General features: G+C 43.3%; 1 protein-coding gene across 5 annotated transcripts in view; it reads right to left on the bottom strand.

Annotated features, from left to right (window-relative positions):
* Nucleotides 1-3,429: 3,429 nt before the first annotated feature.
* The window catches only part of NPHP3 (nephrocystin 3), an 83,816-nt gene continuing 59,972 nt past the window's right edge, over nucleotides 3,430-27,273 (bottom strand). For 4 of the 5 annotated variants that reach the window (XM_088462810.1, XM_088462813.1, XM_088462811.1 and 1 more), the window contains 9 exons: nucleotides 25,375-25,497; nucleotides 24,989-25,178; nucleotides 23,751-23,992; nucleotides 23,399-23,474; nucleotides 22,948-23,075; nucleotides 17,900-18,140; nucleotides 11,994-12,119; nucleotides 5,872-5,987; nucleotides 3,430-5,370 (listed from right to left, as the gene is read on the bottom strand). In XM_088462810.1, the coding sequence (XP_088318936.1) occupies nucleotides 5,199-5,370; nucleotides 5,872-5,987; nucleotides 11,994-12,119; nucleotides 17,900-18,140; nucleotides 22,948-23,075; nucleotides 23,399-23,474; nucleotides 23,751-23,992; nucleotides 24,989-25,178; nucleotides 25,375-25,497 (1,414 nt within the window). In that variant the 3' untranslated portion in view covers nucleotides 3,430-5,198. Of the gene's footprint in view, nucleotides 5,371-5,871; nucleotides 5,988-11,993; nucleotides 12,120-17,899; nucleotides 18,141-22,933; nucleotides 23,076-23,398; nucleotides 23,475-23,750; nucleotides 23,993-24,988; nucleotides 25,179-25,374; nucleotides 25,498-27,273 lie in introns of those variants that run through there. The other variant, XM_088462814.1, reaches the window with a different exon arrangement.

Raw genomic sequence — 27,273 nt, 5'->3', positions numbered from 1 at the left:
CACAATCTGTAGTGAGTTTCTGGGGCAAACCTTGCTTGAAGAGTCTACTTATGTCAGTGTAAAGAATCTTGGATTTACTCCAAACGCATGAGACAGAGCTTGATTTTAAACCGATTTATTAAGAAACAATTTTTAAAAAAATTTTAAAAAAAATTAATTCCGAAGGAGGACCAACAGATGGTCAAGGCCCTGCATTAGCCCGGTGACCTGCTCCCGCATACGGCCCACACAATTCACAATCTGTTCCCGACGCCTCTGTTCCTCTGTGGGTGACAAAAGTTGGGGGATTAATAAATCGATAATGAAGCAACATTGTAAAAAAACAAAAAACAAGCAAACACAAACTTACAAGCTTGTGGGCCAAAAATAAATTACACGGATAAAACCCAGAACCCCAAAATGTCGTATGCCAAAAATACAAGGGCCCTAAAAAAAGGCACACAGGTGTGATATGTGTATGGTGACATCAGCAGGAACAGGTAAAGACAACCCCCAAAAATACCCTAAGGTGAAAAAAAGAAAAAAAAAATGGGGACGACACATGATTACATACAGTTTGTGGTGTCCAAAATAAACTTTAAAAACATACCGTTCTCCAAAACGAGAGAGCCAGAAGCCACTCCCTGGACCACCTCGGAGGTGGCTACATTCCCCAACCCGAGGGGCAAGGTGTTTTCGCCATCCTGGGAGGGGGTATTTGGAGGAGGGACGGATGGAGGAGAGGGGGAATTGGGCTGGAGGGGAAGTAGGCCAGAAATTTCGGCCACAGGGTCTGGGGAGGAGGGGGGAATAGAGGAATTGGGGGTTGGAGAGAGGGGCCGGGACCGGCGTCTTGTGTGGCGATGCCGCCGTAGTGTTTGCTGTGCCCCTAAAAAATGACCAAAAAATTGTGGTTAGTTTCAACAGGAAACAAAAAAACAAAAAAAAAACACAATAGGACAGACATGAAAACATGCACATGCAGATATGACTACAATGACACAATAGGACAGACATGAAAACATGCACATGCAGATATGACTACAATGACACAATAGGACAGACATGAAAACATGCACATGCAGATATGACTACAATGACACAATAGGACAGACATGAAAACATGCACATGCAGATATGACTACAATGACACAATAGGACAGACATGAAAACATGCACATGCAGATATGACTACAATGACACAATAGGACAGACATGAAAACATGCACATGCAGATATGACTACAATGACTCAATAGGACAGACATGAAAACATGCACACGCAGTTAGGGCCCACAAGATAAACTTGAAAATCACAGTCCAGAACACTTACTTTCCGCAATCTGCATGCGAAAGCATGCCAGCAAGCGGGGCGTCCGCCGGTGCAGGTCCGACCACCTGCGCTCCAGCTGGCCAATATGTCGGCGTGAGCCGAAGGAGCACAGGCGTCGACGTACCTCCGCATATGCGGAACGCTTGCGCCTGTTGGAGATGGGTGGAGGCTGACTGGTGATCCTCCTGTCCATCACCTCCGTCAGCACCAGCAGTTCACGCCTGGTGAATGCGGCGGATCTCATGATGGCAATGGTGTTTTTTTTTTTAAATATTTTTAATAAAGCACCACAAAAAAATTTGATTGGCTAATGTATTTGGGAAACAGGACAAATTCTATTGGTTAGTGTATGAGTCATGTGTTCGACAGGGCCAGAAATCTCTTGAGAGTTATGATAGGCTTGATGCAGTGACATGCGTAAGCAAATTAAAATAAAGAAATGAACCACAGAAAAATTGTGGGGAGACAAACAAATAGAACAATTGTTTAATTGGGGCTAACATGTCTTTGGAACAATAAAAGCGAAGGTTTCAGCCGTACGTATTCTGCGAGCAAATACAAACACGGACAAGATTAAAGTTTATTGCATTGTGTTGAAAAAAAACAAACAATTAAGCTAATTGATACATTGATTGGCATGATACGATTGAGGGAGGTAGGCCGAAAAAACGAGCAGGTAATCGGAATCTGACAGTCCCACTTCCGGTTTGTACTTGTGCGTGCGTTCCCTTCAAGCCATTTCGGGGATGTACGCTCGCTATTTGGCACGCTCGTTAGTCAGAGGAGGGGTCGCCTGAGTTTGGGGCGGTTTTTTAGCTGCGTAGGAAAAAACGAGCGAGGGCTTGAATTTAAATATTTTTTTACGTACGGCGAACGTGCGTACGCCCACTTGCGAGTGGGTCTGAATCAGGGCCCAAATCCCCAACTCCATTTGCTGAAATGCAGCCCCAAACTTGCTAGGAACCTCCACTATGCTTCACTGTTGCCTGCAGACACTCATTGTACCAATCTCCAGCCCTTCGGTGAACAAACTGCCTTCTGTTACAGCCAAATATTTAAAATCTTGACTCATCAGACCAGAGCACCTGCTGCCATTTTGCTGCACCCCAGTTCCTATGTTTTTGTGCATAGTTGAGTCGCTTGTCCTTTTTTCCATGTAGAAGGTCCATGGCTTTTTGGCTGAAATTCTTCCATGGAGACCACTTCTGACCAGAATTCTCCGAACAGTAGATGGGTGTACCTGGGTCCCACTGGTTTCTGCCTCTTCTGGACTGATGGCACTGCTGGACATCTTCCGATTTCAAAGGGAAGTAAGCATGATGTGTCTATCATCTGATGCACTAAGTTTCCTTGGCCGACCACTGCGTCTACAGTCCTCAACATTGCCCATTGCTTTGTGCTTCTTCAAAAAAGCTTGAACAGCACATCCTGAAACTCCAGTCTGTTTTGAAATATTTGCCTGGGAGAGACATTACTGATACAGTATAACTACAGTACCCTGTGTCTTGTTACTGTGCTCAGTCTTGCCATGGTGTATGATCTGTGACATGAAACAGTCTTCCACAACCTCACCTTTGTAGCAGAGTTTGGCTGTTCCTCACCCAAGTTTCAAGCCTCCTACACAGCTGTTTCTGTTTGAGTTAATGACTGTATTTCAACCTACATCTGAAAATTATGATGACTATCACCTATTTTGTATGATTGGTTAAGAATACACTCCTACAATACACTCCTGACTATAATCCTACAAAATCCCTGACTTTGTGCAAGTGTAGCATTTCTTCCACACCTGTCTAAGGGGTCTATGTACTAAGCAGTGAAAAGTGATAAGTCTGTGATAAGTGCCAGCCAATCAGCTCCCAACTGTAATTTTTCAAACACAGCCTGTGAGATGACAGTTGGAAGCTGATTGGCTGGCACTTATCACAGATTTATCACTTTTCACTCTGTCACTTATCACTGCTTAGTACATAGACCCCTAAAACTTTTGCACAGTATTGTGTATATAGCCTAGAAAGCTTTAGTGAATAGCCATAAAGTATATCCTCTTCACAAATGGATACAGGAGCTTCTAGCTTTTCCCAGGCTCCAATGATATGTAGGATGGAAATAACAGCATATGGTGTAAAATATTTATTATACACACATTAAAACATACATCTAAGAAGAACATGTAAAGCTTATCTGGACATCAGGAATGGAACAGCAAAATAATGGAAACAGTCAAGCAGGAGTCGAAAACAAAACACATTTTGTCTAATAAAACCATTCAAGACTTCATCAGGAGGATGAGTATAGCTATACAAATTTTAATCATGTCTTTGCAGTATACTGTCTGAGTTTTACTCAATACTTGTGGATTTATCTCTTCATTAGGTGTGCATGCAGTCTTATTTTATTACTCTTTGATGTATGTTGCTTTATGGATAGGCTGGTACCCAACACCTTCCTAATTAGGAAGGATCATGCATCCAAATACAGATGACCCTTTCTTGTTTGTGACCTGAGCTCTACCACTCACTGAATAGCAGTCATCTTAAAGTAACAAACCCTGTGGTTACCTGGAGCAACCTGCAGACATATTAGTCAGAATTATGCACAGAGTACTAGTTTTTATATAGTATGTACTTAACTTTTTGTGATATATTTGGTGTTAAAAAAAAACTATTTAAATTCAGCATACAAAATAAACACTGCATTTTGCAGATTTAAAAAATTTGTAATTTTAAGGATTGCTTTAACATTTTATGCAATACATTGTTATGGTTTTTCCAGATACCAGATTGGACGGTTATTTGGCTGTCTTTGGAAATCGTAAGGGACAACCCAGCTCTAGCTAAAGCACATTTGTATGTCCAATATATTTTATACTACTATGATACCTGATGAACCCATGCCCTTCTTATTTACATACGGGTGCGCCGCCAAATAGGCAAGTATAAGAAGGTAGAATAAACAATGGTAAATTACTACAAATAGTGATGATTTTTGTATTTAATGACAAGCTTCATATGTAGATATTTAAAATAAAAAAATACAATAGAATCATAACAAAGTATCATGGCAATAAGACCGGTGAGCTCCATTTAAGAACGGGCCATAATCTTTTAAGCATGCCCTTCGGTTGGCTGAATGTAACAGTACCGCTTATGCCATCTATACATAGCGTCAGCGGTACAGTGCTTATTGCCAGAATGGGGACCCAGACTAGCCTTCGAGGCTTTGGCGAGTCCACGCAGGGTGAAGGTCCAAAGCGCGTGCGCAGGTGGCCAGCACACAGGCACACTACTCAGCAGCCCATAACCAGTAAGCTGCCGCCTTCCGGCGACACAGCGGTGGACACTGCCAAGGAAGGGGATGCCGCGGGACTTCACCGGAGAGGTAAGTTTTGTGGAATGTTGGATGCATATTTATTAGTATCACTGTGATGCTAAACTAAATATACGTAGTGCTGGTAATTATGCTCATTAATAAATGATGCCCTGAATAGTGTTTTGATACAGCCAAGAAGGAGCACATTAACATGGTCCCCTCTGCATATCTGACTTCACTTATATTAATGAAATACACAAGAGTCAAACCATACAGAATATACACGCGAGATATTTATAACAACCATATTTTTATGATGGCCTCTATTCAGATATCAAAGCCTAATTTAGGGATTGGCAACTTGTACTGTGACAACCAATGTAAATTTCACATATAGCACTTATCACAGGGATGATGGCACATCACGATTTGCATAGATTTAGCATGTATTATTAATGCTAGTAGTACCGAAGATCACTTAAAGAGGTATGTTCTTCTGTATCACGCTGTCTCAATTTCTAAGCCGTGTTTCATTTCTATACAAGCACAATATTTTAAATGACTTTTATATCCTTTTATTCAGTGAACGCATTCACTGGTAATGTGTTCCTGAGACTGTATGTTTCGCCACCGCTGGATGAATGGCCAGAGGGAGCTTTTGCCCCTAGTACAGATGTCTCTGCTTCTTTAATGTCCATTGCTCTTTTATAGAGCTCAGCTGCTTTTTCAAAATCACCCTCTTCATACCTTTAAAGGAAGAACAATGTCAGTGTTATTTGGCATGGTTATTATATCAATGTATTATTGTATGAAAGTGTAAACTATGCTGGAAAACCAGCCAAGTCAATTACTTTAGAACACAGTGCAGTGTTCAAAGAAAGTCCATAGCAGCTCTACAGTATGTAAGGACGATATATACTGTAACAATGTACAAAGAATAAGTACGTTTTTCATAGAGGCATAACTATAAAATAATAGCATTAACAGATTGTGTCACTTGTATTAAATTTTAATTAAATGTATTCAAACTCTAAATGTGCTGGTTAAAACTCTTTAGGCAAAAAATGCTGGATTACATGCAAGCTCGAAAGTTATGTTCTGAAAGTAAAGCAACATAGTTACTTCTTTTCTCCAAACAGTTCATAAACTGTTTCTTTTCTAACAACTTTATATATTGTTCAGCAAATTACATTAGAATCAAAAAAATCAAACAAAACTAATAAAATAAATAAATACCATAAAAATTACCTTAGTACGGCTAAATTTTTAAGTGTTTCTCCAACCCTGGGGTGCATGCGACCCAGGCTATCTTCATAAATCTTCATTGCACGCTCATACAGAGGTAATGCTTCCACTTGATTTTTCTGAGAATAGTAACAACACAAACAATTAAGTATCACAATAACAGCAGAATCTAAATTCAGAAATACAAATATTCCTGATTAAAAAATCATGCCAAATTTATCCATGGCCTCCGATCTGCCTGAACTTCACCTCAATCTACCCATATTGTCACTGTCTGGGGAGATCGCGCATTTATTACTATTGACATTTTAAATTCAGTGGTCACAGCCACAGTTAATCAGCAAATGCTGAAATCTTTATGTCATTCAGACCAGGATCCAGTACCTAAAAGCTGGTGATCCTGAAGTTTCCTTCATGAACTTACTGAACCCATGGAGATTCTCCCCATTAAACAACAATCACCAATCATTAGTGCTTTAACTTAAAAATATGGGCTGACAGCTCTGCGCAGTGTGGAAGGAGTAAGCAAGATTCAAGTAACTTGTACATAGACTTAAAAGATGCCATTGCTGTAATAACAACATGCAGGATGGTTTCTACTAACTTTGATTAGTGCACATAGGGCCTGTTTCAGAGTTGTACACAAAACTGATGGTTTGCCTGCAACTCCGATTGTTATAGATCTGTGCATGAGCAGGAGCTGCACTCCGTGTGCAGGTCTCCTTCTGCGACTATGGTCACAGTGCCCCTAAGCCCCGCAGCATGACTGACATGCTGCTGCAGTTTGGGGACGGGGAAAGGACCGCAATGGTCAGGGAGTGCTGGGTCAGTATCTGTGTCTTCCATCGCAGATTTACTGGCCTCGGTTGCAGAGCTGCGATGGCCATTCTGAAGAGCCTTAAGCTGGGTACACACCTTAGATATATCTGCAGATGATGGTTGTTCATACACACTGAACAACCATCATCTGTCTTCTGGCCGCGGGTCTCGCTGGCCGGGAGGCATGTTGCCCCCTCCCCGAGGCCTCCACTGCAAGCCAATTGTCCGTACACAAAGCACGATGCCCCAATATACTGTATCTGGATATATATTTGGCATCGGCCGTGCAGCACAGCCAATACGATATGTCTGTGACCGACGTCATTCACAGACATATTGCTAGTACTGGTCTACGCACACAAGATATATTGGTTGATCAATTGATCGGCCAATATATCTGCAAGTTTGTACCCAGCATTAGACTCACTCAGATGGCCCATGCCATGATTATTTTATTATTATTTATTATTATTTGTTTTTTAGATTTTTTTCATTATCAAGTACACTCATGATCATACTGTACATTTTAACCAAGTGCAAAAGAAACTAGTTAAATAGGATATGACGTGATGTTTTTGCTAACCACCAGTTCAAGTACTATTTATCACTGTTACCAACTGAATAGGGAAAACTTACAGTATAACTGCATATAAAGTAATTGCATGCACGACATGAAGAAATAAGGAAAAAAAACACCGTTTTGAACTCTTATTGGACAGATTTGATTGATTAATCAGGTCTCAGGCGTATATGTTTGATGGAAAGAGAAGCCTGAAGGATGTGGGCCATACATTTTATTGAGAAGTCAAGTAGCAATGTTTACTAATTCAATCTGATTTATTTACTGAATTCTTGAACCATTGCCTCTAGCAATAAAAAGGTTGTAAAAATGCCAAGGTCTGTCTGGGAAGTGTGATCATTGAATCTTAAGTATTAAAAACATTTCAAATCTTGGAAGTGTCAAAATGTTATTTCATGCTGTCATATAACTCCAGATTTACCTATCCAAATACAACATAATTGCAATCAGTCTCCAGCAGACACCGCCCTCAAACTACTATGACAAAAATCTCCAACAAGCATTAAAGGGTCATTATTGTAAATTAGCACGTCATCCAGGAATTTAAAAAACAAAAAAAGAGCCATTTATTATACAGTCATCTTTGGTGACCTTCTTTTTCAAAAAATATGTATAATAATATGTTCATTCTCATGAGATCTATGATAAATAAATAAAAAAACCAGAACATTTATTTTTGGAAGGTTAGATTTGTTACATAATCCCCAGAAAAACAAAGATTCCATTGTTGAATTAATCCCTTTAAATATGATTTGGATGGTGGCTGACCACTTTTATATAACTAGCAATTTTGTACCACTGGCTCAAATGCATTCCATTTTATACAAAACATACTTAAATATCATAAAAGACCAGCCAACATCCTCTCAAACAGATTCATTCAATTCCTGAGATATGACAAAAGGCCTTCCAGAATTTTAGATATATTGGGCTAATTCAGAGTTGGGAGCAAATGAACAAAACAAGTAACTTTGCACTTGGACAAACCATGTTACAATGCAAGTGGTGCAAACACATTTATTTTTTTACATGCATGGTAAATATTGGCTGCCATTGCTTGTAGCCCAGAAAAACTGAACAGCCTGAATTTTACGCTACAATTAAGATCTGCGTTAGGACACGCCCCCTCAAAATCTCTTTTATACTTTAAATCTGCACCACTTACAGTGCCGCATGGTTTTACCAATGTGCTCAGTTACTTGCTTTATTACTTGGCTCCAAACTCAGAAGCAGCCCCATCATCTTTGTCCCATCCTCAAAGCAATGGCCAAATAGACTACACCAACCAATTCTTGGAACAGTATTTAGTGTGTCAGATTATCAACTTGACTGGTTCCATTACTTGCGGTAGGCAGAATTTGCCCGTAACAACTCTCCACACTCCTGCCTGGGAACCTCTCCTTCTTTTGTATTTATAGCAGTCATACCAACTGTTTTTCCTTTACACCATTTCATTCCTTACATTTTCCAGAACCAGAATCGACAAGGTATTTTGGGAAGATATGCCATTTCCAAATACAAATAAGTTGCTGGTAGCCTAGAACTCCTAAATTCAAAATAAGAGACCAATGGGATTTATGTAATAGGTTCTGAAGTTACAGAATTGGCATGATTTTTGTGAGTTTGCTGCTACATTTAAGGCGACAATGAGTTATAAGGCAAAACCAACCTCGACGTTAAACTCGTCAAAATCATGTTGGTCCCCAACTCAGTTTAATCTCGGAACCTATTACATAACATCCCATGTGTATTTACTAACCAAGACTTTTAACCTTTGTTTTTCCTCAGCTAAATTGTCTTAAATACACTGCATTTAATGAGATTACAGTATGCATGTCTACAGTTATCATTTAAAATTCCTAATGCTTTGTAGGTCTCTTTATTAAAGGCTGCATATTATTCTAGATCAGTGGTTCTCAAACTCGGTCCTCAGGACCCCACAAAGTTCACATTTTCCAGATCCCGAAGCAGGTGCACAAGTGTACTCATTACTCATTGACACATTTTAAAAGATCCAGAGGTGGAAATAATTATTTCACTTGTGATTCTGTCAGGAGACCAGGAAAACATGCACTGTTGAGGGTCCTAAGGACAGAGTTTGAGAACCTGTGTTCTAGATAATCAGCTTCTCTTTGTTGCCCTTTTCTGATTGTAACTGAAGGTAGACCTGAACATAACATTTAAAAACTGCTACAATCTAGATAATTTACTAAAATAAAAGTATTCTATACTTCTGTACATTGGACAGAGTTTTGTCCCGAGGACAGATCTTAAGTCTAGTGCTGGGCACAAAGTTACCCAGCAGCTGACCAACCGTTTCCGCAGACTGAAAGACTGATTTGGCAAGCATACACAATTAGCAATCGACCGCTTGATATGTCTGGCCATGTCTGAATTTTTTAAAGTTCCCATAGGCAAATGCAGGGGGGGGTCCGTCTGCCTGGAAACCCCCCTCCCCAGCCCACACCATGACCACAATAGAAATAGTAAGGTCATTTTACTAGTACTGCATGTTCTTCACAGTATCACAAATGAAATAATTAGCACCACCTGTGGATATTTTAACGTGTATCAGTCAGTAATAAATAACCTGTGCACCAACTAGGAGATCTGGAAAACATTCACTGTTAGGGATGTGCTGCTATAGAGCCCAATATGTACATATACTGTCAGGTGCATAAATATTGGAACATTGACAGAATTTTCATATTTTGGCCTCTATTTACCACCACAATGACTTTGAAATGAAACAAACAAGATGTGCTTTAACTGCAGACTTTCAGATTTAATTTGAGGGTAATTACATTAAAATCTGGTGAACAGTGTAGGAATTACAACGGTTTCTATATGTGCCTCCCACTTTTTAAGGGGCCAAAAGTAATGGGACAAACTAAACAATCCTAAATCTAACTTTCACTTTTTAATACTTTGTTGCAAATCCTTTGCAGGCAATTACAGCCTGAAGTCTGGAACGCATAGACATCACCAGATGCTGGGTTTCATCCTGATGATGCTCTGCCAGGCCTCTACTGCAAATGTCTTCAGTTCCTGCTTGTTCTTGGGGCATTTTCCCTTCAGTTTTCTCTTCATCAAGTGAAATGCATGCTCAATCGGATTCAGGTCAGGGGACTGACTTGGCCATTGCATAACATTCCACTTTTTAGCCTTAAAAAACTCTTTGGTTGCTTTTGCAGTATGCTTCGGGTCATTGTCCATCTGCACTGTGAAGCGCCATCCAATGAGTTCTGAAGCATTTGACTGAATATGAGCATATTATATTGCCCGAAACACTTCAGAATTCATTCTGCTGCTTTTGTCAGCAGTCACATAATCAATAAATACAAGGGAACCAGTTCCATTGGGCAGCCATAAATGCCCATGCCATGACACTACCACCACCATGCTTCACTGATGAGGTGGTATATTTTGGATCATGAGCAGTTCCTTTCCTTCTCCATACTCTTCTCTTCCCATCACTCTGGTACAAGTTGATCTTTGTCTCATCTGTCCATAGGATGTTGTTCCAGAACTGTAATGGCTTTTTTAGATTTTGCTTGGCAAACTCTAATCTGGTCTTCCTGTTTTTATGGCTCACCAATGGTTTACATCTTGTGGTGAACCCTCTATATTCTGTCTTGTGAAGTCTTCTCTTGATTTTGACTTTGACACATATACACCTACCTCCTGGAGAGTGTTCTTGATTTGGCCAACTGTTGTGAAGGGGTTTTTCTTCACCAGGGAAATAATTCTTCTGTCATCCACCACAGTTGTTTTCCATGGTCTTCCGGGTGTTTTTGGTGTTGCTGAGCTCTCTGGTGCGTTCTTTCTTTTTAAGAATGTTCCAAACAGTTGATTTGGCCACACCTAATGTTTTTGCTATCTCTCTGATGGGTTTGTTTTGATTTTTCAGCCTAATGATGGCTTGCTTCACTGATAGTGACAGCTCTTTGGATCTCATATTGAGAGTTGACAGCAACTGATTCCAAATGCAAATGTCACACCTAGAATCAACTCCAGACCTTTTACCTGCTTAATTGATAATGAAATGACGAGGGAATAGCCCACACCTGACCATGAAATAGCTTTTGAGTTGATAGTCCCATTACTTTTGGCTCCTTAAAAAGTGGGAGGCACATATAGAAACCGTTGTAATACCTACAACGTTCACCTGATTTGGATGTAATTACCCTCAAATTAAATCTGAAAGTCTGCAGTTAAAGCACATCTTGTTTGTTTCATTTCAAAGCCATTGTGGTGATGAATAGAGGCCAAAATATGAAAATTCTGTCAATGTCCCAATATTTATGCACCTGACTGTATGTCCAGGGCAGTGCTAGATTATTCTGCTGCTCCCCCAGACTCCCGGACTTGGTCTACTACTCTGGAATGGTGCCTACATCTAAAATAAAAACAAACATTCAGCTGAGGAAGGATGGCCTTACTGCCGCATTTAATGGCTTACTGTGATCACTGGTCCTCTATATGTTGGAATTGTGACACACAATATACTTTGTATGACGCATATTAAAGCTGGTTAAGTGATAATTCTACCCTCTTCATGGACTGGCCACACTCACTCTAAAATCAAGCATTTGGAACCCCCCCTCTAGAAATCCTGCATTTGCCACTGGTTCCCCATGTTAGTGCAAAAACGATCTGCTCTAAACAATATAAACTGTATTCAGAATAAATACTGCATCACAAAACTGCAAACTGCAATTCTTACCATCTGACAGTACAGTACAGCAAGGTTCACCAAAGCAGTCGCAACACTGGGGTGTTTGGGACCAAATGACTTCTGACGTATTTCGACAGCCAATTCATAAAGAGGTACAGCTTTATCAAGCTTTCCCTGGGGAAATAAAAAAACATTTTATATACCAAACAATATAACGGATCAACTTGCAACCCCCAAAACAAACATATATTCTGATAATTTTTTAATGTATGTTTTTTGACCCTACACTGTTTATTATTCCTATACCACTGCCAATTTATCTCTACACCACTGTAGGATCTACCATTTTTAAAAAACCTTCTCATCTATAAGAATGCTTTATTCTTAATTTAAAGTCCTGTTCTTCCTTTTATCTAATTTTTAGACATTTTAACTGTACTATTCCTGTATCTCACTCATCATTACTACTGCTGTTTTCTTCCCCCCCAATCCCTCATCTACGCAATGTCTCTTTTCTTCTACTCCCTTCCTCACTCAGAAGCTACATAATACTTTCCTCTACCACCAGTTCCCATTTCTTTTCTCCCTCCATAGTCTCCTCCACTTTCTCCTCTATCTCCCTTCATCCCATCTAGTACTCTCCACCGCATCTCCCATAACTCATAAGTCCTGCACCCTACCTTTTCTCCAAGTTACACCTCTTCTTCTCAACCCACACCACACTGAACCTCCACCTTGCCCACCACCTGAAGCCCACCATGTACCCACACTCTCCTTATCCCCTTGCTCTAAATCAATCTCAACACCACGCTACAGCAACCCTAAAAATCTCCTTTTCTCTCCTCCCAACTCTGGGCCTGATTCAGACCCGCTCGCAAGCGGGTCGATGGTGGCCCAGTGTGCATGCACACAACGGAGCCGGCTCCATCGTGCACGCGTGCGCGAGACCCGGATAGCGATGGGCAAATCGTCGCTCCGGGTCTCGTACCAAAGAGGGCGTGCTGTCGATGTTGAGTGACAGCACGCCCCCTTTGGTGGGCGTGCCGGGGGTGTGGCTGCCCAGACGGAGGCCGGCCCCACTGACATCACAAGTGATGTCAGTGGGAGTGCTTTCGGCTCTGTTTGAGCCGAAAGCACTCTACGGCTTGAGGCAACGAGACCCTACCAAAAGGGTCTCATCGCAAGCCCTATGGACGCGATGGTCTTGACCATCGCGACCATCTTCCTGGCCGCTCGCTATAGCTGTGGGTGGTCACCCACAGCTATACGAGTGGCCAGGAGGCCGCTCTAAAAATCAAGAAGGACGGCCCTGATTCAGAGCGGGCGCTCTGTCAGAGCGTCCGGCTCTGAATCAGGGCCTCTGTCCCTATCTCCTGTCTATAATCTACTGGTCCCTGTCCATTACGGCTTCATATTCAACTCCTTCAATCTCCTAGCCATCACCAAATCCTGGACAAATCCATGACACCAGTTCTTCTGCAGCTATCTCCTTTGGGAGCCTCACATTCTTTCACACTCCCTGGCCTGGAGGTTGCCACAGCGTTGGTGTACTTCTATCATCTAGTCACTCCCACCAACTCTTACCTTCTAAACTCTCCACTTCATTATTTGCATTCAATGCTCATATCAGTTGCCTTTTCCAACTTCCTCGAGTAGCTGCCTTTCCTCGTCCCCCGGCCTTAACTCAAAATTCCATGTTTACTTTGCTTCTTGGCTTCTAAAATTGAAATGGGCTCTCAAGACCGCTTTCTTCCTCAAAGCTTTCCAGGTCTCATCCTAACCCACTACTCCATGTACCTTCCTCACAATCCAGCCCATCTGTGTCACCCCTGTTTGTTTTCTCCCCTCCCCTTAGAATGTAAGCAGGGCCCTCTTCCCTCATGTGCTTCTCCCTCACTTACTCCACTTGAATTTAATTTACAACAGCACCTTCACCTTGGTTGCTGAAACCATGCTGCATATTTAAGTGTTATGCAGCAATGTATAAATCATGTATTTGTCCTGTGTTGGTTGTACTGTTAATAACTGTTTTTCTTGTGTGCTCATTTGTCTATGTACTTTGTAAGGCGCTGCGGAACCCTTGTGGCGCCATATAAATAAAGGATAATAATAATAATAATGGGAAAGATGCATCAGATTAGTCTTGTAAAAAAGAACATTTTCTTATCGTACTGTAAGTCTACATTACAGTACTTTAAAACAGAGGGCCTGATTCAGAGCCGGACGCTATTTGCGCTCGCTCGGTCAGAAAAAGGGGCCGGCTATTTAGATCGAGCGCTCGCTCTTTGCGGTCTGTTGACGCCTCTATGTGTGAGCGAGCGAACGAAACATGCGCTCGCTATTTTGTAAAGACGCCCCCTGGCCGCTCCCATCATACGTCATCTCCGCTATTTATTTGATTAATCGAGTACATTGAAAGGCATCTGAACTGCTCGCAGTGCTTGTGGTAGGTTTATCCTACCGCAATCATGCGAGCAGTTCAGGCTAAGAGACAACCAAGTGACGTGGTCGATGACGCTGCTTTGTTAATTATGCACACCCTTAAAACGCCCGTTTTGACCATTTGGCACGCCTGCGTTCGGATCTCCACTCAAGCACCTATCCCTGTTACCACCCACAAACGCCTCATCCTGTCACTCAAATTAGAAGGCACTCGCTATTTGGCGAGCGCTCGATTTCCGATCGCACTGACTGGTTGGCGCATGCGCATTACGACCCATACGCATACGCAGTTGTGCGAACATCACTCGGAGCGAACGAGCGGCCGCTTACGAGCGGCTCTGAATCAGGCCTAGAGCTCCAAATATATCTGTAAATCTCACTTAAGTCACTTTATACCATAAAAAAATATTTTATGCATAATGTAATTATACTTTCCAACATTTAATTGGAGTAATTGTACTATTTGGCCACCAGACACTCAATATACAAAATGTGTCAAATGTTTGCCAGTGTGGTACCCCTCAGTTATACACCCCCAGTTGTAGGAAAATGCTGCCACCATAATGTTTATTGCCGTTATACATAGCATTAATTAAAAAGCTGTTACACATAGAACTGAGTAAAAGGAACTGGCTGCAAATACTGGACCTCATTCAGACCCGGTCGCAAGCGCTGAGCGCTAGCAACCGGGTCAATGTTTTGGTCCTGCGGACGCACTGCGCGTTCGCAAGCCCCGGAGCAGGATAGAAATTCTCTCGCTCCGGAGCTCACTACAAAAGGGCCGGCCGTCTATGTTGATCAACAGCTCGGCCCGTATTGTAGGCGGGGTAGCTACACAAAGGGAAGGGTTCCCAAGCAAACGCCTGCCGTTTTGTGGGCGGCCGCACTGACATCAGCAGTGATATCAGTGGGGAGTTTCCTGCTCGATCAGAGCAGGAAGCTCCCTGGGGCTTGCGGTTGCCGAGCCCCAACCTCGGTCTCGTCGCAAGCCCCGATGGTCGCGATGGTCTTGACCATCACCCTGGTCGGTCGCTAAGCTGTGGGTGGTAACCCACAGCTTAGCTAGCGACCAGGAGGCCGCACTAAAAAAAGAAGCGGCCGCCCTCAGAGAGAGCGATCGCTTCTTGCGGCCGCCTCTGAATGAGGGCCACTGTCCTTTACCGGCAGGTGTTGGTATTCTAACCCTGTTGGGATGTCGGCATCGGGATCCAGAGTGTCGGCATCCTGTACCCAACCCACTTAGAATTCCCCTCCATCCCCCATCCTGTCTCTCCAGACGTAAGTGCCAGAATTAACCAAATCTGTATAGGCACATATGTAATCAACTACTTTCCAGGACATGCATACAGCATTTTCAAGCAATACTCTTTAGAAACTGGCATAGTTTTCATTCTGCATCAGAATAAGAACTACTGTCAGAAAATAAAGAGGCCTGCAGCTGGCTGCATTATCAGCAGTTCTAATAATGAGTCAGAATGACACATTATAGTATGCCGTGTTGGCCGTAACTAAAGAAGGAGACGGCGAACCAGCTGGAGGAGAGGATGGGTCTCCTTTCCTACCTTCCTCGCCTCGTCCCACCTTTGCTGCCGGAGATCTGATGTCACAATCAGGTGAGCATCCCCGGCTTTAAAAACCAGATAAGCCATTCAGCCTTGGCAATCCCTAAGCCCAGCACAACTGAGCCAGCGGCGCGCAGTTCTGGCGTGGTGTGTACTGTGCCTGTCCTGCACTACACTCTGTGCCTGTGTGCACTATACAACTGCAGCAGCATTAACAGTAAGCGAGTTTCGTTTTTAAACTAAAAAAATACATACAGTATACATGACAGTCTGATGCCTGATATCTTGAATTGATGATGTTGTGATTTTGGTGAATTACTTATGTGGACAGTGTGGACTGGAGGAAGTGAGCATGCACGCTGCATGACGTAGGAGATGCTATATTTTCTATTTGGAGGGACAATGAATGATTGACACGCATCCATTTAGTGCCTAGGGGGGCTGGGAGGGGGTGTGATATGTATTACCGGCGGGCGCATGCCCGGCGGTTCAATTCCCGACAGCACTGGAAATCCCGATCGTCCTAAAGGTAAGTATCAACTAACCTAACCTAACCCCCCTAACCCTCCTTAGGGGTGCCTAACCCTAACCTCCCCCCCTGTGCCTAAACCTAACCCCCCCTTCCCCGCTGTCTAACCCTAACCTCCCCCCGGTGGTGCCTAACCCTCCCTCCCCCTAGCCTAACCCTAACCTCCCAGGGGGGTGCCTAGCCCTAAGTCCCCCACGGGAGCCCTAAACCTAACCTCCCCCCCCACCCCGGCTGTCCGCTGCAGCGCCCGGCATCCGCTTGATCGGGATGCCGGGCGCCGGTCTCCAGACATTGGGCAAATTACAGGCGTCTACATTTAGACGCCTGTCATTTGTCCCTAGTCGGGATAAAGCAGTCTGGAAGCCGGCGATCGGCATTTAGACCCTTGGGTTCCAGACTACATCCCCTGGGAGGAGCCTAGCAGCTGCAGGAGTGCTGGGCTCACCCCCAGTGTGATGAGAAATGAGGGCATGACATGCGATCACACCCTCCAAATGTCATACACCAGGAGGTATGGCCATGCCCCCTTGCACTTGAAACAAGTCCCGCAACAGGGTATGAGAATGTTGGACCACCATTTGCTAGTTTTGCCACTGTGTATTACTGTATCAGTGAAAAATTGGGCAAACAACTGGGTATAAATAGTATATTTTTGCTGTAAAATCTTCAGAGGGTTACTGAACAGGTGAAGTAGTAGTGGTGTAAGTCTGTGATGGAAAATATAGGCTATAGGTCCATTATTATAGTATATTGGGCCTGATTCAGACCCACTCGCAAGCGGCTGTCCGCTCGCAAGTGGGTCGATGTTGTGCACTGCGCATGCGCACGACGGCGGGAGCTCCGTCGTGCGCATGCGCCAGACGCGACGAGCGAAGGACTTTCCTTCGCTCGTTGTGTCTGATCAAAGGGGGCGTGCTGTCGATGTTGATTGACAGCACGCCCCCTTTGGTGGGCGTGCCTCCCAGACGGGGGCGTTCCCAAGGGAACGCCTACCATCAGAAGCCGGCCCACTGACATCACTAGTGATGTCAGTGGGAGTGATTTTGGCTCTGATAGAGCCAAAATCACTCCGGGCCTTGCGGTTGAAAAACTCAACCGCAGGCTCCGGCTCACAGTGGCGATGGTCGCGATGGTCAAGACCATCGCGGCCATCAAACTGCACGCTTGTATAGGCTGTGGGTGGTGACCCACAGCTATACGAGCGTCCAGGAGGACGCTCCATAATTATGGAGGACGGCCCTCATTCAGAGCGTACGGCTCTGAATGAGGGCCTTTGTTCGAATATTTATGTTCTTAAAATGAAATAATATTTGATATTATATTATTAGTATTGATCTGCAGCATTTTCCTGCAATTGCGGAAAGGAATAGGTAATTTTAACATGGTGTGAGACCTGTGATCCAGATAAAAGGTGTACCTACTTTTCTCTTGTAGAGCACAGCAAGATGTTTCACAGTATAGGCCAATGATGGGTGGTCTGGAGATAGAGCTCTCCTGCGAATGTCTAATGCTCTCTCATACAGTTCCTCGGCCTTGTCATATTGCTTGTTCTCATTGTATAAAGCAGCCAGATTGTTTAACGACTGGGCACAGTCCGGGTGTTCTGGGCCAAGAACTCGCTCCCTCATTTCCAGTGAACGTTTAAGAAACATTTCCGCTGTTCTATAAGTAACAGGAAGGGAAACAATTCAGGAAAATTAACTTTTGCGAGTCCCTAAAAATATCTGTCCGGAGTGAAATGTTTCCAGTCAAAAACCCTAGATTCTCCGTCATAAGACTTTGTACTAAAATGTTTAAATTAAAAATCAATCCCTGCATCATAATTTTCCAATTCCAAATGGCAATAGGACGGCCACTGTTGAGTCTTCCATCTCCACAAGAGGAGAAAGCAACAGGTTTCTGGAGACTGAACTGTTGTCTGGCTAATGACAATACAATTTCTCCCATTTGAGGGGAGATTCTCCTGGAATGCCCTTGAATTCATTTTGAAAGCACTAGATAACCCATGAGTTTTGTTACCACCACAGAACTTTTTCAAGAGGTCTAGGATTAATGTGTTTCCTTTTAGCTGCACCATGGTGTCGCTATTAGATTTCCATACAGATTAATTAAATCGCACTTTACATTTTAGCTTACTCACAAAACGTGTCAAATATCTGGTATTGTCAAATAGTAATTGCCTTTCACTTCCATCCATTGGTCTGTTCCAGCAACGTGGTATATAAAGAAACCAAGGTCTGCATTGTTACCCAACTGAAACAAGCACTATATAGAAATAATTCATCCTATGATGGTTTATAGCTGAGCCACAGTAACAATTGGATCAGTGGTCGAAGTGGGAATTTTGAAGTGGGGGTATGGGGATTCAGTGTGCGTGCCTCTGGCACGTGTAAAAAAAAATGGGCATGGTCACACATCCCAGGGCGTGGCTACGTGTCATGAGAGGTGTGGCCACTCAAAACGGGGTTGTGTCATGCATCCATCTCATTCTTTCATTTCTTCTCATAAGCTTTGCACCTCTCACTCCCTCCTTCCATTTCTCACTCTTTGCACCTCTCACTCCCTACTTCCATTTCTCACTCTTTGCACCTCTCACTCCCTCCTTCCATTTCTCACTGTTTGCACCTCTCACTCCCTACTTCCATTTCTCACTCTTTGCACCTCTCACTCCCTCCTTCCATTTCTCACTGTTTGCACCTCTCACTCTCTCCTTCCATTTCTCACTCTTTGCACTTCTCACTCCCTCCTTCCATTTCTCACTCTTTGCACCTCTCACTCCCTACTTCCATTTCTCACTCTTTGCACCTCTCACTCCCTACTTCCATTTCTCACTCTTTGCACCTCTTACTCCCTCCTTCCATTTCTCACTCTTTGCACCTCTCACTCCCTCCTTCCATTTCTCACTCTTTGCACCTCTCACTCCCTACTTCCATTTCTCACTCTTTGTACCTCTCACGCCCTACTTCCATTTCTCACTCTTTGTACCTCTCACGCCCTACTTCCATTTCTCACTCTTTGCACCTCTTACTCCCTACTTCCATTTCTCACTCTTTGTACCTCTCACGCCCTACTTCTCACTGTTTCCACCTCTCACTCCCTCCTTTCATTTCTCACTCTTTGCACCTCTCACTCCCTCCTTCCATTTCTTTGTAACCTCCTGCATCTCTCACTCTGTTTTCTTTTCCCCTGTACTTCTTACTCTCTCCTTCCCTCTCTCTCTCCCTATAGACTCTCACTGAATGCTATAGACATATTATACACCGCTCATAGATAGTACATACGCATCATACTCATTACCTGACTCACTGCAGCATGCCTGGAGCAAAAACACACGTAAGGGCTTATGTAATCGGTTGTGATCTTTTAAAAGCAAAACTACCTTGGTTTATAATTGACACTTAAAAAATACGGGAAGACCCGCATAAATCCCCGCAGTAGCTGCAGACCACATACCTATTACATAAGCCGCATAGGCTTCACATATAAAACACACACACATTGGCACCGATAAGAAAATAAAAAATAATCCATAGGGCCCCACCCAATAGGGGAATAAAGAAACATATAGGCCATAGTAAATATATAAATCACATAAACTTTACATGAAATAAAACAAAAAAAACACACATACATACATACACACGCACACACATTGGCACCCATAAGGAAAAAAACAAACACATAGGCACCATGCAGAAAATATTTAAATCAGATAAGCGTTGCATGGAAAAAAAAAACATACACACACTGGCACCCATAGGGAAAAACCAAACACATAGGCCACACAGAAAATTTATAAATCGCATAAGCTTTACATGAAAATAACAAACAAAACATTGTCACCCATAGGAAAAACCAAACACATAGGTCCTGCAGCAGAAAGTAAATAAGTCACATAAGCTTTGCATAAAAAAAAAAAAACCACATTGGCACCCATAAAGAAAATAAACTCATAGGCCCCTGCAGCAGAAAATAAATAAATCACATAAGCTTTGCCTGAAAAACAAAAACAAAAAAAACACACACACATTGGCACCGGAAAAAAACAAACTCATACAGGGGAATTCAATTGTTCTGAATGTTGCCTATGTCAATAGGCACCCAAAGGATCAATTCAGATGCTGCTCCTTTGGGCATGCATTACTGTGGGTGATACATTGCTTTTCGCAGCTTCCTGAAGGGGCGAGAAAATCTGCGAAAAGTCTGTGGTTTGATACCATAAGTTTAGACCTGTTTAGCCGCAATGCACGGTTAAACCCAGTGCTTCTGAGTGCTTCAGAAGTAATGGATGCCCGAATAAATAGTATTGATCCATTGGACTCCCATTACTATAAACATCACCCAATGCTGTCAGCACCTCGCTAAACTGAAAAACAGCATCACGGATGTCACTTTAGTTAGATTTCTGCTTGCACCCTCAGGAGGGTGCAAGCATAAATCCTTTAGTCAGACTAAAGCTGGGTACACAGTAGACGAAGTGTGTACCAAACGATGCGACTGATAACCCCCCTACTGATACATATTGGGCGGCCAGAACACATTAGACATTCAAGTGCCCGACCACCCGATATGTCGGCCCCTGCCATATCCTGCTGCATGGGGTTGTCAGCTGCATCGTCAAGTTAAGCTGCATGTAGAGATGACCTGATGATGCGGCTGACAACGAAATGGGAGAACGCAATGGCCGACATAGTGGGTACACATTAGACGATTTTGAACGATTTGTCGTCCTGATCCTTTGGAATTGCCCAAATCGTTAAAAAAAAATCATCTGTGTACCCATTTATACAGCGCACTCAGTTGAATAGCTCCAGGAACCTCTACCCGGCGCTATTCAACATTGTGCTACATTGAATTGCCCCTAATAGCACCAATAGGAAAGTAAAGTAATACATAGGCTACAGGAAAAAAAACACACACACACATTAGCACCAATAGGAAAATGTTGTGAGGCACACAGGGGTGGGGAGACACACAGAGGAGGTGGGGTACACAGAGGTGGGGAGGCACACAGGGGAGGTGGGGTACACAGGGGTGGGGAGGCACACAGGGGAGGAACACATGGGTGGGGAGGCACACAGAGGAGGTGGGGTACACAGGGATGGGGAGGCGCCCAGCGGTGGGGTACACAGGAGTGGGGAGGCACAGAGGAGGTGGTGTACACAGGGGTGGGGAGGCACACAGGGTAGGTGGGGTACACAGGAGCGGGGAGGCACACAAGGGAGGTGGGGAGGCACACAGGGTAGGTGGGGAGGCACACAAGGGAGGTGGGGTACACATTAGGAAAAATAATTGAAAACAAGTATAAAACTCGCTGAAAGCTGCTGCAACAGAGCTGAGGCTTCTGATTCCAGACATAGAGGATTTATTCAGAGGGAAGCAGGGAGCCAGTGGCACCAACAGCTGTACTGGGGAAGGGGGAAGTCCCGCCAGCCCCCATCAGTAGAACCAAGCTTCTGGGCTCCCTCAGCCAGCGCAGTCACCCTCACCGCGGAGGCCAGTAAGGAGCTGTATGGCTATGGCTCCTATCACTGAAACCAGTGGGGGATGGGCACACACTGACGGCCAGGAGGGAGGCCAATGACGGAGACACAATGCTGGACTGCATTTGCAGCATGTAACGGATGCTGCACACCTTCGGCGGGGACAAGTATCCGGCATGGGCAGTGGGCGGGCACACGGCACGGGTGGTGAGCGGGCACCCGGCACGGGCGGTGAACGGGCACCCGGCACACATGAGTAAGTGGGCAGGGTTTGAAGGCACAAGCCAGCCAAAATGCTGGACAGGGGTGAGGAACACAGCACCTGCGGACGGGCGGTCGGAGTTTTGGAGGCACAAGCCACTAGCCACAACAGCGCTGGGGAGGAGGACTCCAGAGACCTTCCGGCGGGGGACGAATGGGAGGGCAGCAGCACACTGACACAGTCCACCCCTTTTCACTGAGCCTAGCGGGAGAAGACAGTAAGACATGTAGCTTTCCCGCTCAGTTCTCTGCCCTATAAACTAGAAGAAAAAAAAAAGTTTATTGCTTGAAGTGCCGGTATGCCATACCGTTGCATACCGGCACACTTCGAGCACTGAATTGGATACTAATCACTGGCGGTGCAGTTCAATTGGTTGCCAATTAAGTTAACGTTTTATTTTGTTAAATTCTGGAACTAATTATTTAACGTAATAAAAGTTTGGGATTTTTTTAAACCTTTTTATTTTCTATAACATTTTACAATGGTGGTTCCCCTGTAAAAGGTCAGACAATTTCACATTCCAACTAATTGAAAAAAAAAATCAAATGCAAGCCATTTTAAATAAGAGAGCTTGTAAGATGGAAACATAGAATTTGATGTCAGAAATACAGTACTAGTCTATCTAGTCTGCTCCTTTTGTATGTATTTACTTTATTTGGGGGTTATGGAGGTTTTTGTGTATATTTTTATGTTTTGGTTTTATTACTCACATATCAGTACTCACTCTAGGTTATTCTGCAAATAATAGAGAACTCCAAGTTCGTTTAGTGTTCTGGCATTGTCCGAAGTGTCTTTGCCCAGTGTGAGTTCCTCCAGTTGAAGAGCGCGGCGCCTTAATAAGGCAAACCCATACTAGAGAGTAGGGAAGAGATAAGTGTCAGATTCTACACTTGGAACACATTGAACTTGGTGTTAGCAATTCATAGTGCACAATCTATGCACAATATCTTAGATATTGAACAACATTATTTAGAATCCAGAACATTTTTTCAAACATTGTACCCGTTGTGTAAAAGAAAAAAACCCACAAACTTAAAAGGAGGCTCTGAGCTTTTCTTAGTTTATTTTTTTTTTTAAGTAATAGTGTAATAATTCAGAAATATGGTGTTTTAATAGTGATCTCCTCTTTGATTAAATGTACTGTACAGTGCAGTTTCAACAATGTTTCGCATTACCATACTCCCTTTTCTTTTTGCAGCCTTCTGTCTAATTCTTAATGCTCTTTTCCTCAGTTGTTCTGCTTGCTCATACCTACAGAGCATAAAATTAATATAATGAACATATTAAGAGCCTTATAAATATCTGGTGCTGTACAATGGAATCTGTAGGCCTAATGGACAGTTCAGGCAAACGAAGGCTTGAAGTTAATGTCTTGATATAATAATATTTAGAATTACACATACATGTTATGCAGAAACAGTTTCCTTTTCCATGTTTTGCAGAAGCCAGAGAGACTTTAATCATCATTTTAAAGACATATTTGCATTACAACTGCGTGCTTGTTATTGTTACTCTGCTCTGTCTTACTTGTTCTGCTTCTGATACAACACAGCCAAGGCATTTAGTTCCCAAGCTACTCTCAGGTGTTCGCTGCCATAGGCATTTTCACTTATTTCTAGAGCCTGCTTATAAAGCTGCTCGGCATTCCCAAACTTCTTGGATTGCACATAAACCCCTGCCAGCTGGTGCAGTGACTGGGCCACGCTGGGGTGATCTGGATCCAGAGCAGTCTCTCTAATCTCCAGGGAACGCTGAAGAGGTGTCACAGCCTACAGAATAAGGAAAGCCTAGAATTGGTATAATATATCATGATTTCACAACTGGAAGTACAGTAGTTACCATCCTGGCAGTTTACAACAGCACATAATAACAATGTTATAAAGTATAAATGAAAAGTCAGTTTTCAGCTATTGTCCAGCAAGTGGCAAATGACCACGTAGTATGGGCCATGGTCTAAGTTGCCTTTATTCTCCTAAATACTGAGCTGGCACCTCATAAAGTTGGTACTGTAATAAGTTATAACACAACACTTGATTAAGCTACATGTCAGTGTAGTGAATGCACAATTATACCTAAGAGCATTAGTTATTTCTGCATTTGCTCAGATAGAGGATGCTGATGTTTCGTGTGACTTCTTGCCGTTTAAACTCATGAATATACAGAACTATTATAAAAAATAAATACATACATGTTGTCACATGAGAAACATAACTTGTTGTTTAATCCACTACAAAACCTGTAATAGCTGGAAAAATAATATAAAAGATATTTATGCCAATCTGCAAAAAGCTTGAAATCAAGTTGATAGAATGTTTTCTAAGCAAATAACTCATGTTTTACTACATTGTGGCACATGACAATTGCCATTGGCAGCTGTAGTTGGGAGATGGGGAGTTGCTCATGGACAGGATACCCTAATTTCCATCCTGGAGCTCACAAACGTAAAACTGTGGTATATCATCGTCAGATGCCGGTTACTCCGCATGAATGGGGTAATAAGAAGATGCTAAATGGTAATGATGCACAATATTCCATAGCAAATAATAAGAGTACAGCCCACTTTTGTCCCATTATCACCTAGATTTACATATCATTGGTTGCTATGGATTACAGTACATCATTGCAATACGGTTAAGTAACTCCTAAAAAAAAAAAAAAACGTTGTCCAATCATTGCTGATGTTCATATCCCAGCTCCATTGATTACTCACTATCATTTGTTTTTATGAAAAGGACAAATAAACTTTATAAGAGAAAACCAGGGACCTGACTGAGGAGACCCAAGTCTTTGAGAAAGCGCCCCAGTGTTTCATACAGGTCAGCCAGGCAGGTCATGCTCTCTTCCCCTTCACAGCCTTTCTCGTACTGCTTTAGAGCATCAAAGTATTCAGTGGCCATTGAGATCTTGTCCTTCCCCACAAGTTGCCAGTAACTTAGCAATTCAGCAAAATGGCCCCTAAAATCAAAGTAATAGAATTTACAATGGTTGAATTGGACAGACCAGTTTATTTCTTGAACCTTACTATGTTCATGCAACACATGTAGTCAGATATAACTTAACTATAGCATTTACATTACAAGACTAAATAATCGCAATTACTTTACATCCACTGAATTGCCGCCCTAACATATTACACTGCGCCTGAACACACCTTTTGTAAAGATTCTGCGATACAAAGAGGTTCATGAGACAACGGTGCAGTTTCTGCTTCTCCCCCTGTTGCTGGAACAGCCAAGTGAGCTCATCTGCACTTCTCCATGTCACGCGGTCTCGACTAGAAAAGAAGCCATCACAAATTATTTTGGACACTATTTTATAATAGTGATTGAAGTGGTAGAACCAAGCAAATAAACCGGACACACAGCTACTCTGAACTGGCAGGTGCCCACAAGAGTGTCCATGCAACATAAAAGCAAAAGAACCATAGCAGGTAGGGGGTTTGGTTAATGTAGAAGGTGCATGACAGTCATGGTTGCCAACAACTAACAGTCTTAAGATCTCAAAAATGCCAAATTCCTTGCCATTTATACCTTCACCCCCCACTGTTTCTCCTCATTTCAACACAAACACACTGTACTAAAATGCCATTTGGCTGTGTAAATATAGTTGGCTGATAATGCCTCTGCCATGCCCCTAATGTATCAATTGTTCCTCACATCATTCAAATTGGTTTGTAATATGATCTCTTTATTTTATTAACAGGTATTTGCATAGCGCACACATATTCCGCATTATCTTTTATTTATAAAGCACGGAAATACTGTATTACACAGTGCTGACTATTGAAGGGATCGTAATATGGAATGGGTATGAAATGCCGGCTGTCAGGATGCCTCCTGTCAGAATACTGACATCGGCATCCTGGAGGTTGGTATCCTGACAGGGGTTGGGTAAGTGTACTTATCCTCCCCCCTTCCCCCTCCTAACCCTCCCTTTTTGTAGCCTAACCCTCCCCACCCCACACCCTAACCCTCTCCCGCCTTCATGCCTAAACCTAACCCTACCCCGTAAGTGCCTAACCTTAACCCCGCTAGTGGTGCCTAACCCCAACCTTCCCCCCTAGGGATGCCTAACCCTAACCTCCACTCCAAAACCTAACCCCGCTACTTGCTCCCTAAACCTACGAGCGCGCAGCTAACGCTAAGGGCGCCCCGGACCTACCTTGTTCGGGCTGGCGTTGGGATTAAGACAGGCATCAGTATATCAACGCCCATCTTTAGTCCCTTGTCGGGATTCCGATGTCGGTATGGAGACCGACGGCCTCTCATAACTACATTCCTCATAATACATAATATCTAGTCTATTTCACAGGGTATTTGTTTACTATAGGGCCTTGTGGGCAACTGCAAGGTAACTTTTTAAATATAGAACAATTTTTAAACTGTTCTGAAAAATAGTCACCTCATTCTGCATTTCACTGTAAAATGTTGCAAGTTTCACTGGCTTACTGTATCCTTAAATGTTCACAGACCACCTTAACCAGTATGCAGTCAGGAAGCCGACGGTCGAAATGCCGACCTCTGGCTTCCCGACTGTGCAATCCCGATAGGAAACTAATGATGGGCGTCAAAATCCTGATGCCTATCATTATCCCTACGCCGGGAGCCCGATGCCCGGCAACCGAATGAAGGTAATCCGGACGGGGGGCAGCCTTGGTGGGGGAGGGTTAGGTTAGGGGCTCCCGGGGGGACTTAGGTTCAGGCACCCCCCGGGAGGGTTAGGTTTGGGCTGCGGGGACGGGGGGGGGGGCTAGGGTTGGGCACTAGGGGGTGGTTAGGTTTAGGCACCCCTAAGGGAGGGTTAGGGTTGGGGGGGGGGGGAGAGGGTTAGATATAGTTAGTTTACTTATCCATCGGGATGTTCACTGCTACCTATCAGGATGTTCACTCCTGCAGTCATTCATACCGATCCCCCTTAACCACACATGACTACAGATACTGATGGTGTTTTTGACAGTTCACAAAGGAGTGTATAATTAATATAGCTGCCAATGCTATCTAACTCAATAATATGTGCAACGCTACAAAGTCGAAAAATGGGAATATTTAAA

This window comes from Taudactylus pleione, unplaced genomic scaffold (genome assembly GCF_031769625.1).
Source record: "Taudactylus pleione unplaced genomic scaffold, aTauple2 ptg000053l, whole genome shotgun sequence".
NCBI lineage: Eukaryota > Metazoa > Chordata > Amphibia > Anura > Myobatrachidae > Taudactylus > Taudactylus pleione.
This window is presented reverse-complemented; position numbering and strand designations above follow the sequence as displayed.